Here is a 15,695-nt window from a genome sequence, read left to right as displayed (position 1 = left end):
TCATCAATCTTTTGATCATTTGTGCTCTTTGTTTAATGTTTTTGTTTATGTCTGTATTTGTATTTGTATTAATCACTATTCTTGTCCTTGTTCGTGTCTTTGCTAATAAAGATATTTTAAAAAACACGCATTCAACGAAATGAGAAAAAAAATACAGTACGAGATGTGGCTGAGAGGCAGAAGCCAAGACGATCTACCGTTTGATTGGCTGACACAACAAAAGTCCCACCCCTTTGTGAGCATCCGGCCTAGAATCGAGCTTAGTGACTGGAGGATATTCCGCACAGTTTTGCATACCCGACATGCACTGCGGCGTAAAAATAAATGTTGTTTTTTTATACAGCTAAAGTTGGATTTTGAAGAGTTTGAGATAGTTGTCATAAATAAATACTCAATCATTGTTGAGTATTGTTCATACTTTATCGTTTTGTTAGGCAAACATAACTTTACACCATAGCAATAAGGTATGTAGTTAGTGTACTAGTATCGCAAGTTGACGTATACCATGTCAGGAAAATTTGCTCTTTAGATATTTCTCTAGCAGGTTTCTCGTAAAGAGAAGCCCCTACATCGTGTTCAAAGGAAATGTTCTTTACAACAGCAATTACTGCCTTTACCTTGCTAAAGTTATTGATGGAAGTAAAGGTCTGAAAACATTTTTTTAGGTACGGTACATTGATAAGTGCTAGAATCAAAAAGATAAAATTAAAACAAAGTAATCCTTACACAATGTCTCATTTAAAGTTTATGTGCTTGTTTTATTTGTCCATATATGTCTATGTGCACCTGTGTTTGATATCAGCAAATATTTATATGCACATATATTAAAGTTGAGATAAGATAAGACATACACGTTTATGTAACACATAATAAAGACAACAGAATACAAGTTAGATTTTAATTGGAATCAAAAAACTAAAACAAAACTATACCCTTGATATCATGTCTCAATGTTGACTTTTTATTTAACTTTCATATATATACTTTATTATTATTATTAATTTTTGTTTTATTTGTCTTTATATGTGTATAGATGTGTTTCCTGATGTCAAACACTTGTGTTTTTTTGTGACATCAGACATATATATTAAAGTTACCATAAGATAAGATATGCAAGTTTATGTACATAATCAAGATATACAAGTCAGATTTTAATTGGAACCGAAATTGAAAAATGTTTTCATATTTAGGATTTTTTATTGAGAGAGAGAGACTGTAGTTGCAATTTTAATTATGTTTAACTAGGTATCTGTGATCAACCAAATCAGATAAACTATTAAGTTATTGGATGCCGAGTATTACTACAGGTCAAACACGTCAAGTGGATCTTGAATTATTGTTGTTCCTGCGTGTAGTCACATGGGGGCACACTTACACTGCTATATCACTGTCATGTCAAGGGATTAACCTCACACTACCATGCGCCAGTTAACTGGTTTTGCTACAGTAAACAGCATTCTGGGTGTGCTGCTACAGATGGTCCTACCTGTCGACCCAATCTTTCAGCGAAACACTGTCATAATCAGAATCGGGTTTGTTGCCACGCACATTTTCACATACGAGAAATTTGCATATGTTGGTGCTTAACAGTACACAAACATAAATATAGTAAATAAAGTAACGGGATCAAAGATGTGCAAGTATACAAATGCTAAAATACTAATACAAAAAATGCAACAACTATATATTGTGGCGAAGAGCACAGACTGTATAAAAAGGTGAAGAAGGTGAAGAAGGTGAAGAGGGACGAGACAGGAAGGTGGGGGGGGGCGTGGAAGTGGGAGGAGAACCATCACAGTTAAACTTTGAAGGAGGTTGAAGCCGCGAAGGGTCTTTAAAAACCCGAGTGCACATATGCGTGGAGGTCTGCCGTGAGTCAGTAGAGTTCACTACTGAACCGTCGCGGAGAGACGTTTCCGCCCACAAGAAAGATGGCGGCTCCCTTGCTGGAGAATCTGTCGGAGTCCTTAGGTTCCCCGGAGCCAGCGGTTCGACTAATATTATCTATAATAATCGGTGAGTTTGGCCTCACGAATCAGTTACGGTTTGTTCTTGTAGCTAGTTGAAATAGCATCCGCTCCGGTGACATGTTTGAGTTCTGTCTGTCACTCACTGCTAACAAAACGCTCAGTCAGGTTACTAACGTTAACTGGGAAGACACACAGTGTAACGTTACTTACAGGCTGCAAACTAGTTGTTTTGGTCTACTACTGTACAGCTAGCTAAATAATGATCCGGATAAATAAATACCTGGCTTCCACGAACCCAGTAATTGATTTCCAGAAAGCTTATGTGAATAAATGGCACACACCCTTCCTGCCAAACATCATCACCAATGGCTAACTTGTGGCTTTTAACTGATATGAGGGTAGTCTTGTGTGATGTATGGCTGTCTGCTTGCCATTGTGATTACTGTCGATATTTGCCCTTCTTTTTAATTATTTTCCTAATTGTTGGACTATATAACAAAGCAGACAATTAGGTCAAGTAAGCTGGGGCAGTGACTAAATGTAGACTAACGTTACAAAAAACACGCCTTGCTACAGTTTAATAAACCTTTGTGTGGGTTGTAGTATTAGCATTAATGTATGAGACCCGGATAATGAAAATAATAGCCTCAGTGATGTTGGGGAGAGGGACATACTTTGACAAGAAGAATGGTCACAGGCTGCCAAAATATGTCCCCCTCACAACCCTCCTTTTACCACTTAGTTGAGTAGAGGGGAGACAGACTTTGATGGGGTTAAAAATGTTGGCACAAGGCTGCTGTGACATTTCATTAAAGTGCACATGTTTGCTTTAACGTAGGGTCTGCTGTTTTATTCTAGGTTGTAACATGTAGCACTAAGTTAGGACTAGAGGGTGGGGATGACAGGGGTGTGGGTTTCCTCCATGTTGTCCTCTCTGAACTTTGTCCTGACACATAGACAAGTCTTCTATCTATGTCGCCTCACACCGACAATACAATAGACTGAACATGGCCATGCAGACCACACTTTGGTTGGCTAATACCCTTCGGTTGGCCTGTTGCTCCTTGTCCTGGTGTTGCTTAAAGTGTCTTGCATAATGCTGCAGTCATATAGTAACTGCATTGCACTGCAACAGTGGAGCCTAAAATACCAGGAGGTTTTGCCCGCTATACATAGGCTAATGTGATTTATGGTTTCGTCAGGCAACTGCTTTGCATTAGCAACTACAGGGTAATGCACTGTGTGGGACTTGAATATGTTTCTAGATTCTGCTGAAAATGCACCACTACAGCTACACATCAGACAACAATGGTGCTCTCTGACAAAGAGAAAGAAGATATATCAGGCATTGGCTACATCAACACGTTGTTAGTTGGATCAGTTCATTGTTGGTTTTGGTCTTTGCATGAGGTTTGTTGGCAATAAGAAAAATTTTGCAAATTTCTAGCTGTATCCTTTAAATAACCCAGTAGAGTAGTCTCTGGAAAGAAGTGCAGGGATTTGGTCATCTCATTCAATCAAATGGAGTTCATTTCAAATGGCGGCCTGTTGTATTATACTGTAGACCACGTTTGCACTTTTCTCAAAAAGTCATAACTCCAGAATCACGTCATATTTCTGACAAACATATTTATAATGTAGCAGTTTGGAGAAGGTGTTTACATTTCAGATATGCAATACAAATATCAATCAATAAGTAATTACATTATGATGAGTCAAAATATGAACAAGAATTCCCTATGTGAAAAAAACTTTTACAATTATCACTGGTGAGTGTTTGTCCTTGTGGTACTTAGGGCAGCTATCTTTGTCCTTGAGATGCCAGATTTGCGAGGAACAGATACGTACAAATAGTGTGTGTGTGTGTGTGTGTACGCTTTCACCACAACGTTGGTGTTGTTAATATCAGGTGGTGTCAACAATGGCCTCTCTTGGCTGATATGAAGACACGTACCATAGCTCCATTAACCCCCCCCCCCCCCCCTATTTCTCTCCATCTCTCCTGCAGGGTATCCCTGTGCTCTTGTGTACCGGCGGTTCTTGTTCTACCAGCCTGCCGCAGTTATACACTTGTTCCACGTGTTCTCCGGAGTGGCTCTAGCAGCATTCAACTTTGGTGAGATGAAGAGGGAGATTCGGCCTTTGTTGTTATTCAGTTGTAAATGAATTTTTCTTTCAGTTTGCAAAGTTATGTGTCAGGCCTTCTATAAAGCTGCCCTGCTGAGTTTTCTTGGAAATGCACACAAGTTATCAGAGCTCCAGACTAACTTGTTCCACAGGTAGAACCAGTGCTCCCTAATGAAAAGTGTAGGAGCACTAGCACAAAATTTACATGCACCACTTAAATTGACATGCAACTCCTATGCTCTAAGCAACCCCTGAGTCATGTAAACCATTTGCCACAGAGTCACACCTGAATAAGAATAGGTAGACCTATACATAACAGAATGAGGTGTAAACAAACAATATTTATTGAATAGGAAATTTTCTTAATATATATCAATATCTAAATATTTTTATATACATAAATAAGAAATTGTAGAATATATACAATGTAGAAAATGATCAAATTTAACGCCAAGCTTTGGCCCTGCTGCCTGGTAATCTGTCCATTCAATTAATTAATTTAAAATTCAATATTTAATCTATAGTCAAACCACTGGTTTTCATGTTGCATTAGTCCAGAGTTTTAACTAAACCTTGACTGAGAGACATTGTCTTGTTTTAAAATATGTGCTCCTGTGAGGAGTGTCATCACACCTGGACTGGTCCCTGCAGAGGTTGCTGCTAGAAAGCGTGAGGTCAAACATAATATATAGCCATATTTGCTCCTTGTTCTAAAATTTAGTAGCACTGTCACAGTCTGGAGCCCTTAGTTGTGTCTAAAACGTTCCTTACCAGAATGCAATGTGTGTATCCTTGAGGTCTTTTTTGTGTTTCGCGTGTGTAGCCTCGAGACAAACAAACCAAGGACCCTCTCATAAAACCCGGCTAATTGTCCACAAGGTCACTTTAATTACACTAAATGTAAACATTGTATGTTAGCACCAGCTGGAATGACATTTTAGTCTTTGGGCTTGGTGAAGAAATCAAGTCATTCAAGATCATGTGTCAGGGCTAAGGTCTAAATGCTACTTAAACCACCATCAGTTATCTAAACTTAGAGACATTTTTGAATTGTTTTATTGATTGTTTTGGATTGACAAGTGAAAGATTTATTTGCAAACTAAATGGGATCTCTGAAGCAGCTGAATATAATTCATCTTTTGAATGACATATTTAATGAAAAGCTGGAACATCTAAAGGAAACAACGCACTTAAACACAAAGCAATTTTGACCCATTTAGTTTGGAACATAATAGCAGAGGAATGTCTAGTTGAACCGTCTTTCACATTTGGATGAATCATCAACTAATAGGTCATTTCTGGGTTTGGTTGACAAGGAAGTCAATGTGTTGTTCTTTAAAGCCAGCAGGTTTGGCAAGTGGAAATTTACATATAAATGCTATTTTTGTCCATGTAGGCGGGCTTTTTTCTTGCACGGCTGAGGGCTGCAACTAACCGATTCTTTTCATTTTCGATTGAATCTGCCGATTCTTTTCACGCTTGATTGATTCGTTGTTTGGTCCATAAAATGTAGATGCAAAGAATTTCAGGTTGCTTGTTTGTTCCAACCAAGAGTCCAAAGATATTAATTAAATGTAGACCTGCAAGTGTAATTTGCTCGTTCCAGCTTTTAAAAGGTGAATATTAGATTTTTGGACTGTTAGTTGAATAAAAAGTCATCTGAATAGATTTCCTGGGGCTGTGGTAAATTAAAACGGGCCTAGTTCACCTTTTTTCTTATATTTCATAGACCAAACTGATTAACCGATAATCTGCCAATTATTATCAAGCTTAATTGATAATGAAAAAAATCATTTGTTTCAGCCCTGATTCAGTTTACTATCATAGAGGACTAAGAAAAACAGCAAATATTCACATTTGAGAAACCAGAAACACTCAGTGTTTGAAGTTTTTGCTTAAAAACGACATCAATTGATTTCTGGATTAATTTCCTGTCAATCGACAAATCAGTTAAACTACTAATAGTTTCAGCTCTACAATAAACTTATATTTCTAAATTGCCAATGTGATGACAGAGGTAAGACGTGCTCCTCTAGATAGGATGAAAGGATGAAGCTTCCTCATGGACGAGAGTGGCATGCCGAGGTAAACGCAAACTGCTAACACTGATTTCTGTCTCTTCCCTTTTATTCTGTTGTGGCTGCACTTGGATTTCACAGCAGGTCTGTTGCTTTATCTTTCTCCTTGTGGAATACTTTTTTTCTTCCCACACCTCTTTGACAGCTCATTTCAAGTCGGATGTGTGTCGTGGATTTGTCTTGTTGTCCTTTTTCTCCATCTCTGCCAATACTGAACTATGGAGGAAAAATGCTGTTGTCATGTCCAGTCCTACAGGTTACGCTTGATTGCACTCACCACCCCACCCTGCCCCCCCTGTCCTCCCCTCTGTCCGTCTCTTTCCCAGGCTCTCAGATCTATCACTCCGCAGTATGCATCCTCATCCAATTCCTGATGCTGAGGCTCATGGGAAGGACGGTAACAACTGTCCTGAGCAGCTTTACCTTTCAAATGGTGAGGTGTCCTGGTGTTTCCTAGCCCTTTTCCATGCATCCAGGCTTACTTTGTGGCATTAGCTCCCTTTTGTCTGTTGTCAGACTTTTGCTACTGTTGGCTCATGTACTGCCTATTTGTCTGCACAGTTAATATTTGATTTCTCAATGTGCTATTCTGCTAGTCCCTTTAATTGCTTTGGTAAAGCCAACACACAGTTTGTCCCATGTATTATAAGGGCCAGTTATAACCAAGGCCTTGTGAGGTGGTCACACATGCTTAAAGCGGGAATGCTCAATCCTTTATTTTTGCATGCTCGTGCATTTTTTTGCTTACACTTAAAAAAAAAAAAATAGGGTAATGAAACCAAGTTGGCAACAAAAATATGTCCATTCCAGATTTCCTATTTATGTTTTATTTTTTTTACAGCATTTGATAACGCAGATGTTTTCTTACTGGATGTCTTTTGTCTTTATATCCTCTCACTCTGTCTTCCTGTAGGTATACCTGCTGGCAGGGTATTACTACACAGCGACGGAGGAGTATGACATCAAGTGGACTATGCCTCATTGTGTCCTCACACTCAAACTTGTTGGTGAGTTGACTGCCGCTCTCCTTGCACTCCTCCGCTTGACAAACCCAATTGTTTCATAACCGCAGGTGATTTCTCGTTGTGTTTGATTTGATATCTTCCCGTTGCTGTTTTTGCAATCTCCCCTCTGTACTCTAGTGAACGATTAACACGCTGATGAACTGCTGACACGGCCATTGCATGCTTACAAGTGTTCAAATGATCATGACAACATTAGCCACTCTAACATAGGTTCTGACACCAGTTGCATTTTCTGATTACAGGTTTGACATTTGATTACTATGACGGCGGGAAGGAACCAGTGAGTTTGTTGGTCTCTCTTGCTTTTGACTGCTTGATCATTGCTCAGTGTGTCGAGTGTCTTGGACATGGTCTTTGTTTTGAGTTTTGCTTTTTCATTTCTTGCTTCTTCTTCTTTTCCATTTAGTCATGTGTGAAAGGGAGGTAGATGAGGTTCAACAAGTAGAGGAGTAAAGTCACCTGAGTAATTAAGTAATTTAAAGCACTAGCTTAAATATTGGGTCCTCAACACAACAATGGCTCAAACAAAACTTACTCAAGAAATGTGATCTTTGCACACCTGCAGATTAATTCATTAGCGATTAATCAGACAGTTATTTTTTTCAATTAATCAATGCATTGTTTGGGATTTAAAATCTTAAAAAATAGTCAAAAGTGCTCATTACAATTTCCCAGAATGTAAGGCGCAAGTGACATATGTTAGATTGTTTTGTCTGGCCACCAGTTCAGCAAATCTTCACATTTGAGAAACTGGAACGTGCTTTAAAAAAAGACTTAAAGAATATCAAAATTGTTGGTGATTAATTTTCTGTCTGCTAACTAATCGATAAATAGTCTATTCAAATAGAATTTCAGCTCAACGCACGTTTATTTTCAAGTATGTAGGAGATAAGTGAATAGATATGTTGGTGTGGAAACATAACTATTTCTATAACTGGACAGTGTCTGGGAACAGTGACCGAAACATATTAAAAGCCACCACAATGGTACAGTGCTTTATTGCAAAGCAAACAATACTTACTTAAGAAGGTCTGTTGACACCCCGGGCAAGATCAAAACAAGGATCCAGACTGTTGGACACAGATCTTCCCACTAAACTGCTAAAACTGTATGAAACTAAACCAACCAAAAAAAACCAAAACAGGCCTGGTGTCCCAGCTGGCTAACGCAACAGTGAAATAACTGCAACATAACAAAAGGGCTTTGTACTGGTGGGGAGCTGGCCTGACCCGTTACTCTGCCTCCTCTCCTTTTTTAATGTGGCCTCAGTCAGCTCAGGCTCTCTCTGTTTGCCTATTAAAGGCTCTATGGAGGAGAAGACAAGATTATATAGAACACAGGGGAAAAACAGGACACAACAGAGGCCAGAGAAATAAAGCCCGCAGAGATTTTAAAAGGCGGGTGGGTGATGAGGATAAAAACGTCTTACACGGCATATGTAATAATGTATCGCATCATCAGTATATATTAAGATCCAGCACATTTGTATGGAAATTCAATTGAGAAACTGTAACCAGATACAGGATCAGTGGATTCCTAAAAATGATGTGATCACATTAGTACAACATCTTCCAATCCAATATTTCCATAGAGCAGTCAGACACATTGATTTGCAGCATATATGGTAGTATAAATGGTCAAACAAATGCTATAAAGTGCCATCAAATATGCATCCCTAGCCAACCAGCTTAAAGCTCATTTTGTTACAATAACTGTTCAGCAGCTTTTTTCCCCCAGTTTTTTAACTCCTTTTAGTATATATGTATCTGTGTTAGCTGTTCTTTTCTGTTGCTTCATTTCATTTTTATTCTAATGAGTGTTTATGCTGTGCTTTTTATTCTTTTTTTTTTTTTAAATCTGTTTATCACTGTCTCCTAAATGTTTCAAATGAATGTCAACAGCCACTCTTCAGTTTGCAGCCTGCAGTTTAATGCCAATTTTTAGTTGGGTCATATTGAGTTTGTGGTCAGTCTAGATCGAGGTCGAATTCTAAACGAATCCTTTGTGACTAGATGCATCCTGAGCTCATCAAGGTGCTTTTAAAATCTGTCCTTTTCTGTTCTCTTCCTCCACTCCCGTCATCCCTCTCTCATATCTCCCTTCTCTCTCGTCTCTTTAAACTCCAGTCCCAGTTGAGTTCAGAACAGAAGAAAGCAGCTCTGCCTTCTGTGCCCTCTCTGCTCGAAGTGTGCGGCTTTTCCTACTTCTATGGAGGCTTCCTGGTGGGGCCCCAGTTTACATTGCGCAGCTACCAGAGGCTGGTGGCAGGGGAGCTCTCCGACTGCCCAGGAAAGCCTCCAAACAGGTTAGAGAGCGAGGAATATCATGGGTGATGAAAAGAAAATTAAGCTTAAAGACTATCATTATTTAGCGTGGTGCAGTGTCACAGCCCTGTAGTTAATGTTAGTACCTTCCCTTTATTCCCTTGCTCATCTTGTTTCCTTCTTTTCCAGCATTGTGCCGGCTTTGAAGAGGTTTGCTCTGGGTTTTCTCTGCTTGGCGATATATGCAATATTTAGTCCCTATTACCCAGACAGTTACTTCTTAACAGATGAGTATGAGGTGAGAATGACAATATGTTGTATGTTAAAAAAAACAAAACAAAAAACAACAACAACAACAAAAAAATACAGTGTATTCTTATGTCTTCCTCCCCTCCCCCCAATGTTCATTGTCTAAAATATAAAACTATGTCCTTTCCACAGGCTCAGCCCTTCTGGTATCGTTGTGTGTTTTTACTGATTTGGGCTAAAGTCATTTTGTATAAATATGTCAGCTGTTGGGTTATAGCGGTAAGTACCCTCTTGATCTCCAGATATGACCATGAAATGTGTTTGTGCCTTGATGGCAAACTGCTACTGATTTGCTTTCTAAAATAAACCTCATTTAGATGAAGTTTTGTTTACATACAATACCTGGCCTAACACGGCATAGAGAGAGCTAAACAGTAAAACACATTTACATACCTTTGCATACACCTACACTACATGCATGAATACATTATTTTATGGCACACCCTGATTTGAACCCAGAGCATTAAGTACAGTCCCAGTTTATCAGGTTTTTGTGCTTCATGGTGGGATCTTACCTGCAAATGATAAAAATTATGTGTGCTTTGTGTGTTTATAGGAGGGTGTATGTATATTATCTGGACTAGGCTACAATGGTGTAGTGGATGGGAAGCACCAGTGGGATGCCTGTGCCAATATGAAGGTGTGGCTCTTTGAAACCACGCCGCTTTTTGGAGGAACCATTTCTTCCTTCAACATCAACACAAATGCCTGGGCTGCCAGGTCAGTGTCAAGCGTGGAATCTGTTACGTTCACTGGCTTGTATTGGTGCTGTAAACGTTAAATATTCACTTAGATGATAACAGCGAAGTAGAGGGTATAACAGTTCAATCCGATATGCAGATGTGGCAATGCAGAGGAGCAGCCTGGTATCACATGCCAAGGCCTGTCTTCACAGTTTGTTCTAACACAAGAAGGGAGGGAGCGGACACCCCGCTGGAAGGGGTTCAAAAGTTTTGCAGTTTTCAGATAATTAAAGGCAGTTTTCCAGTAGGAGCATGTGACATCATTTGATGATGACCACGGTGAGCAAAGCAATTTATTGAACATACAGTTTATTACATGGTCCATGAGACACAGCGGGAGTGGAGGAGGGGAGTGACACCTTTCCAAAATGGAAATAAAGATCATCTCAGTTAACTAATAGGCTATTAGAACTTCACTTATAGGTGAGTTTATAGCTGGTCAATGGAGAACTTTCATGCCCGTGGTAGTTAAAATACAGACTCACACTTAAAATGCTCTCATTGTTTGACCTACAAAGTAAAGTCTATTTATAGTCACATATGCGCCACTTCTGAGTTTTGATTCTCTCAGCACACACTTTACACTTAAGCAGTTTAGTTTTAAAGGGGTTAAGTTTGATATTATATTTGTTAAGGCTTGCTCCACTGGAAGACTGGCTGAATAGGATTATAAACATGCAAGCTTTTTATGAGGCATTTGTATTACGATATACAGTACCAGAGTATGAGGAGAATAATGTTTGATATATAGACAAGCTCCTTAAGGGGTCAGTATGCTTCAAACAAACTAGTTTGTAGTAAATGCCCTTTAAAATACCGTATACCTTTTTCCAAATGGCCGCATTCAGAGGTGGGGAGGAAAGTCAGCTGTCATAGAGATGGGTGAGACGCAATCAAAGGCATTCATAGTGTTGCACTGGGTCGTGCACACCAGAATTAGCAGAAATAGCTGTGTGACGCATGAAAAACGGGAGCTTGAAAGAGAAGTTCAGATCCTGCATACCTCTCACCTTATCAAAACACTTGCGGTAGGAGAGTGTGCTTGTCAGATTTTCAATTTCGGAAAGTTACAAAAATGAGTTCTGACGTCAGAAAAAGGTGACAAGCACTTTAATACATAAAAAACAAAAACACAGGTTTGGCGATTGAAAACAAAACACGCGTGCACTTGTAACACAGAGTCCGGGACCAGCCGTGTATTGACGAGTACTCTTGTAGAGGATGCGAAGTTCTTGAAATGTTTTAATATAACCTCAGTTGCTATGCAACAACTTCCAGGTAAGTGAGTGCTTGCCATGTAGGCAGTGATAGCTGATGCATTAAGCATTTCTGACTGCCCTTATCCAGAATGTTAGTCAGAAAGAGATGATCCATAACTCTTCACCTGATTTTTTTTCTTTTCTTTTTTCAGACATGTCTTCAAGCGGTTGAAATTCCTGGGCAATAAAACCCTCTCTCATGTGACCACACTCTTCTTTCTGACGATTTGGCATGGTCTTCACTCCGGATACGTCTTGTGCTTCTCCATGGAGTTCTTCATCATCACTGTAGAGAGACAGGTATACTACAGATACAGGGCAGAATGTGGCAATAAGAAACCTAAAGATAATTAACTCCAGGAAGCTGAAGCTGTCTTTCTGCTTTATCTGCATCATATAAATCCACTGTTTACTTTTAATCAAGTGTTATTAAATAGCATTACACTATTGATCAAATGCACCTCACTGCTGAATGCAATTGAATATTGACAACACTCACAATTTGGTAACAGTTTATTATATAACCACTCTTTTATTGTATTACTATAACTGTTATGGAATATGTATGTGTGTGTTTCTGACAGGCCCTTGCACTAGTGAGGGACAGTCCCTTGCTGACAAAGCTGGCCAACAGCGCATTCTACCCTCTCATCTATATAGTCCAACAGTTTCTCCACTGGCTCTTCATGGGCTACCCTCTAGTGCCATTCTGCCTCTTCACCTATGACAAATGGCTCAAGGTAACTCACAACTCTCAGTCACGGGATAAATGTGTTTGCGCTCGCTTTTAGCATTTAGCTTTGGGTATCATAGTTAAAGTTAAACCAAAGGGTGGGGACATGTTGAAATACAGTCCCGGGGTCTTGATTTGCAATATAAGATCACTATCTTCTCTCTCATTTTGACATGTTTAACTAATCCAAACAAAAACACCATACTGGCTAACCTTGCAAAAGCCCTTTATGAATCACAAATGTATCTGCAGTTTGGGAGTGACAATTATTTGTGAAATAGGATGTTGCCCCATTCAAAATCTGCGTATTAGTAGTGCTCGCAAGTCATTACATTGAAACAGGCCCAAGGAAAGTAAAAACACTACACAGCTGTTTTACTATATTATAAAAGAGGATTTACAGCTACAATCTTTTTATATTTCATCATGAAAAGTCAATTTTATTTATCCAAACTCACAAATTTGCCCCAGGGCTTTACAATCTGTACAGCATACGACACACTCTATCCTTAGATAAACGACTCAAATAAGGAGAAACTCTCCCCAAAAAACATTTTTAACTGGTGGGAAAATGGAAGAAACCTCAGTAAGAGCAACAGAGGAGCAACTCTCTTCCAGACATGCAACAATTTCATATGTACAGAACAGATGGCAACCGTGAAATTATTACTATTACTCCTAAATTAATATGTACACTGTAATTTGCCAGGCACAGCAAAACCAATGAACAGTGACTTGCATTTAATTGGACAGCACAATGCTTTGCTAGGTGACGTCACATTGCTAGGCAAGGAAGTTAACTCTGTTGTGTCAGTGAAAAGAATGACTAGGGCTGCGGGGTTTTTTTCACACAAAGCTATTGTTTATGTTTCTGAACACGGCCTTGAAGGCAGTTTACTGGAAACAAGAAGGGAATCTTAAACACGGAAAAGCAAATAACGGCAGCTATTCAGGAACAGGAAATGGGTGCAACAATATGTTTAGATGGTCTGGGGAAAGTGGCTGGTATTTATACACTGCGGCTCGTTGAGGGACATGTGTGACCTGACAAGGGGTCGAGGGACAGGTATGCAGTTGAGTCAGGTGATTGACAAAGATGGGAAACGCTCTGATGGCAGCTGGTGGACAGGCGGGGTAGAGACAGACCAGGTGTCATCATAACATTGGGATGTGTAAATGAGGATTGTAATTTGACTGTTCTGTCACCTTTTTTGTTTTTCAGGTGTATTCGTCCATCTATTTTTGCGGTCACGTATTCTTCCTCGTAGCCTTTTTAAGCATACCATACCTCCGTAAGGTGCTGGTGCCTAGGAAAGAGCGGAGTCCGATAAAGCAGGACTAAAACTTGGTAATAAGATCTGGCATGGTAAGCAAGGACAGGCCTTATGTTTCAGTCATTAATGCTGCTGTGGGTAAATGTTTTAGTGTTAAAATATCTCTGTTTTCTTCCAGGTCCATCTAAGGCTAAATATCCACTGAAGGGAACTGTGACTTTCATGGAGCAGAATGGAATATTATTTATATATATATATATATATATATATATATATATATCCCCATGTAAAAATAAAATTCTATATATTTTTGTGTTTTAAATGGGAGGGTGTTTTTATAAACATTTGGAGAAATGTTTACAGGAAATGACCATCGTGCCACATGGGGTAATTGTGAGCCAATCAGGGGTGATTTCCTGTTTGTTTGTTTTTTCTTTTGTTAAGAAATGTGGGACTTGTAGAACTTGAGAGACTTACATGCTGTCGATACAGAATTGCACTCACCAGTCACAGTTTCTGAATTTGTCAAATTCAGTGGTGTGTGTGTGTGTGTGTGTGTGTGTGTGTGTGTGTGTGTGTGTGTGTGTGTGTGTGTGTGTGTGTGTGTGTGTGTGTGTGTGTGTGTGTGTGTGTGTGTGTGTGTGTGTGTTTAGCTTTTTTTTGACGGGGGGGGGGGGGTCATTTCTCCCGCACATCGAGCACCCACATTTAGCGGCAGCGGCAAGTCCTCCAAAGGAGGTTGAAGCACAGCCCCATTGTACGTGACACTTTCTAATGTAATAATACAAAAAGCATACAGCTTTCTGCGACGGATAATAATAATCAGGGGGGTTGTTTTTTGAAAATGGCTGCCAATGGTTATACAAGCACTGTAAATCACACTGAACACTTACCCACAACTCAAAATGGCCTTCTATAAATGAATGTTTTTACAGTACATTTGTTTTGGTTTTAAATTTGATTTGTGATTTTAAAAAAAGACTTGATTTTATAGAGTTTGAACGGCTTTTATGAAAAAGAGAATTTTGTAGCTTTGGATAAGATTTCATGAAAAGAATTTGCATTGTTCTCCTGCCTTTCCTGGTGTGGTGTTTCTGTTTTTTTGTGTGTATCCTCTTCTCCCTCTGTTCAGTCCACACCACTCCTCAGTCTGCCTTGATTCAAGCCCGGCCCTCAGCTCTGAAATACACAGAGGTGAAAGTGAATTATTTCACAAGGAGACTTGCACACTGCCCCAACCACACACGCACTACAGTTAGTCATTTTTGGTTCATCCTATAGTCACTCTGATCTCCACAAATAGGGGTATAGGCTGTTTGTGAACTGAGGAATTGTCTCATTTTGAACTGGAAGAAAACAAACAAAAGACAATTGAGGGGGAAAATCCACTTTTGTGTTTCACTTATGGCCTGTTCTTCTGTTTCTAACAGCAGGTGGTGATTAAACAAGAGTGTGAAGTAAAAGCATCCCACTGTAGGTGATGCCTCTTTTCATTTTGTTTTCACAATGTTTTTTTTTTTTAGGGGGGGGCGGGGGGGGGCTGGATTGTCTGATCCATGGCATACTGGAGGAAGGCCCTGCCTTCCCCTGGCTAACCACCTACATGGAGAGGACGAAGTTCACTGTAGCAACAGCCCAGATTTTAGTAATATTTATACATTACTTGGTGGTTATTAATTGATGTGAATAGCTATTTCAAGAGACTACTATTTTGCCTTATTCCTACCAAATGTACAAAGGTAAATACAACTTGGGGTGGAGGAGGGTGGGGGGGGCTGATTTTCAAATACAATTTTATAATGTTCATTAAAATGCTGCGTTTCAAGCAAGGACTCTGTAGTTATTGTGTGTGTGTGTGTGTGTGTGTGCGCGCGCGCGCGCGCGCGTGTGGATGCCCCCACTGTCTTCATCTG

At 39.5% G+C, this 15,695-nt stretch overlaps 1 protein-coding gene and 1 non-coding gene across 2 annotated transcripts; both read left to right on the top strand.

Moving 5' to 3' along the window:
• Nucleotides 1–512: 512 nt before the first annotated feature.
• Nucleotides 513–567, top strand: LOC123969075. The gene has a single exon (XR_006824620.1). It is a non-coding gene; the product is annotated as a U7 small nuclear RNA (small nuclear RNA).
• A 1,223-nt stretch (nucleotides 568–1,790) lies between these two features.
• On the top strand, nucleotides 1,791–14,104 carry lpcat3 (lysophosphatidylcholine acyltransferase 3). Its single transcript, XM_046045793.1, has 13 exons — nucleotides 1,791–2,016; nucleotides 3,979–4,086; nucleotides 6,502–6,608; nucleotides 7,089–7,182; nucleotides 7,443–7,480; nucleotides 9,327–9,505; nucleotides 9,654–9,762; nucleotides 9,906–9,992; nucleotides 10,330–10,493; nucleotides 11,928–12,075; nucleotides 12,360–12,515; nucleotides 13,731–13,874; nucleotides 13,961–14,104. Exons 1-12 carry the CDS (start codon nucleotides 1,932–1,934, stop codon nucleotides 13,848–13,850), a joined length of 1,395 nt encoding a protein of 464 aa, XP_045901749.1. The 5' UTR covers nucleotides 1,791–1,931; the 3' UTR covers nucleotides 13,851–13,874; nucleotides 13,961–14,104.
• The last annotated feature ends 1,591 nt before the right edge of the window (nucleotides 14,105–15,695 follow it).

This window comes from Micropterus dolomieu, linkage group LG03 (genome assembly GCF_021292245.1).
Source record: "Micropterus dolomieu isolate WLL.071019.BEF.003 ecotype Adirondacks linkage group LG03, ASM2129224v1, whole genome shotgun sequence".
Classification (NCBI taxonomy): Eukaryota; Metazoa; Chordata; class Actinopteri; order Centrarchiformes; family Centrarchidae; genus Micropterus; species Micropterus dolomieu.
This window is presented reverse-complemented; position numbering and strand designations above follow the sequence as displayed.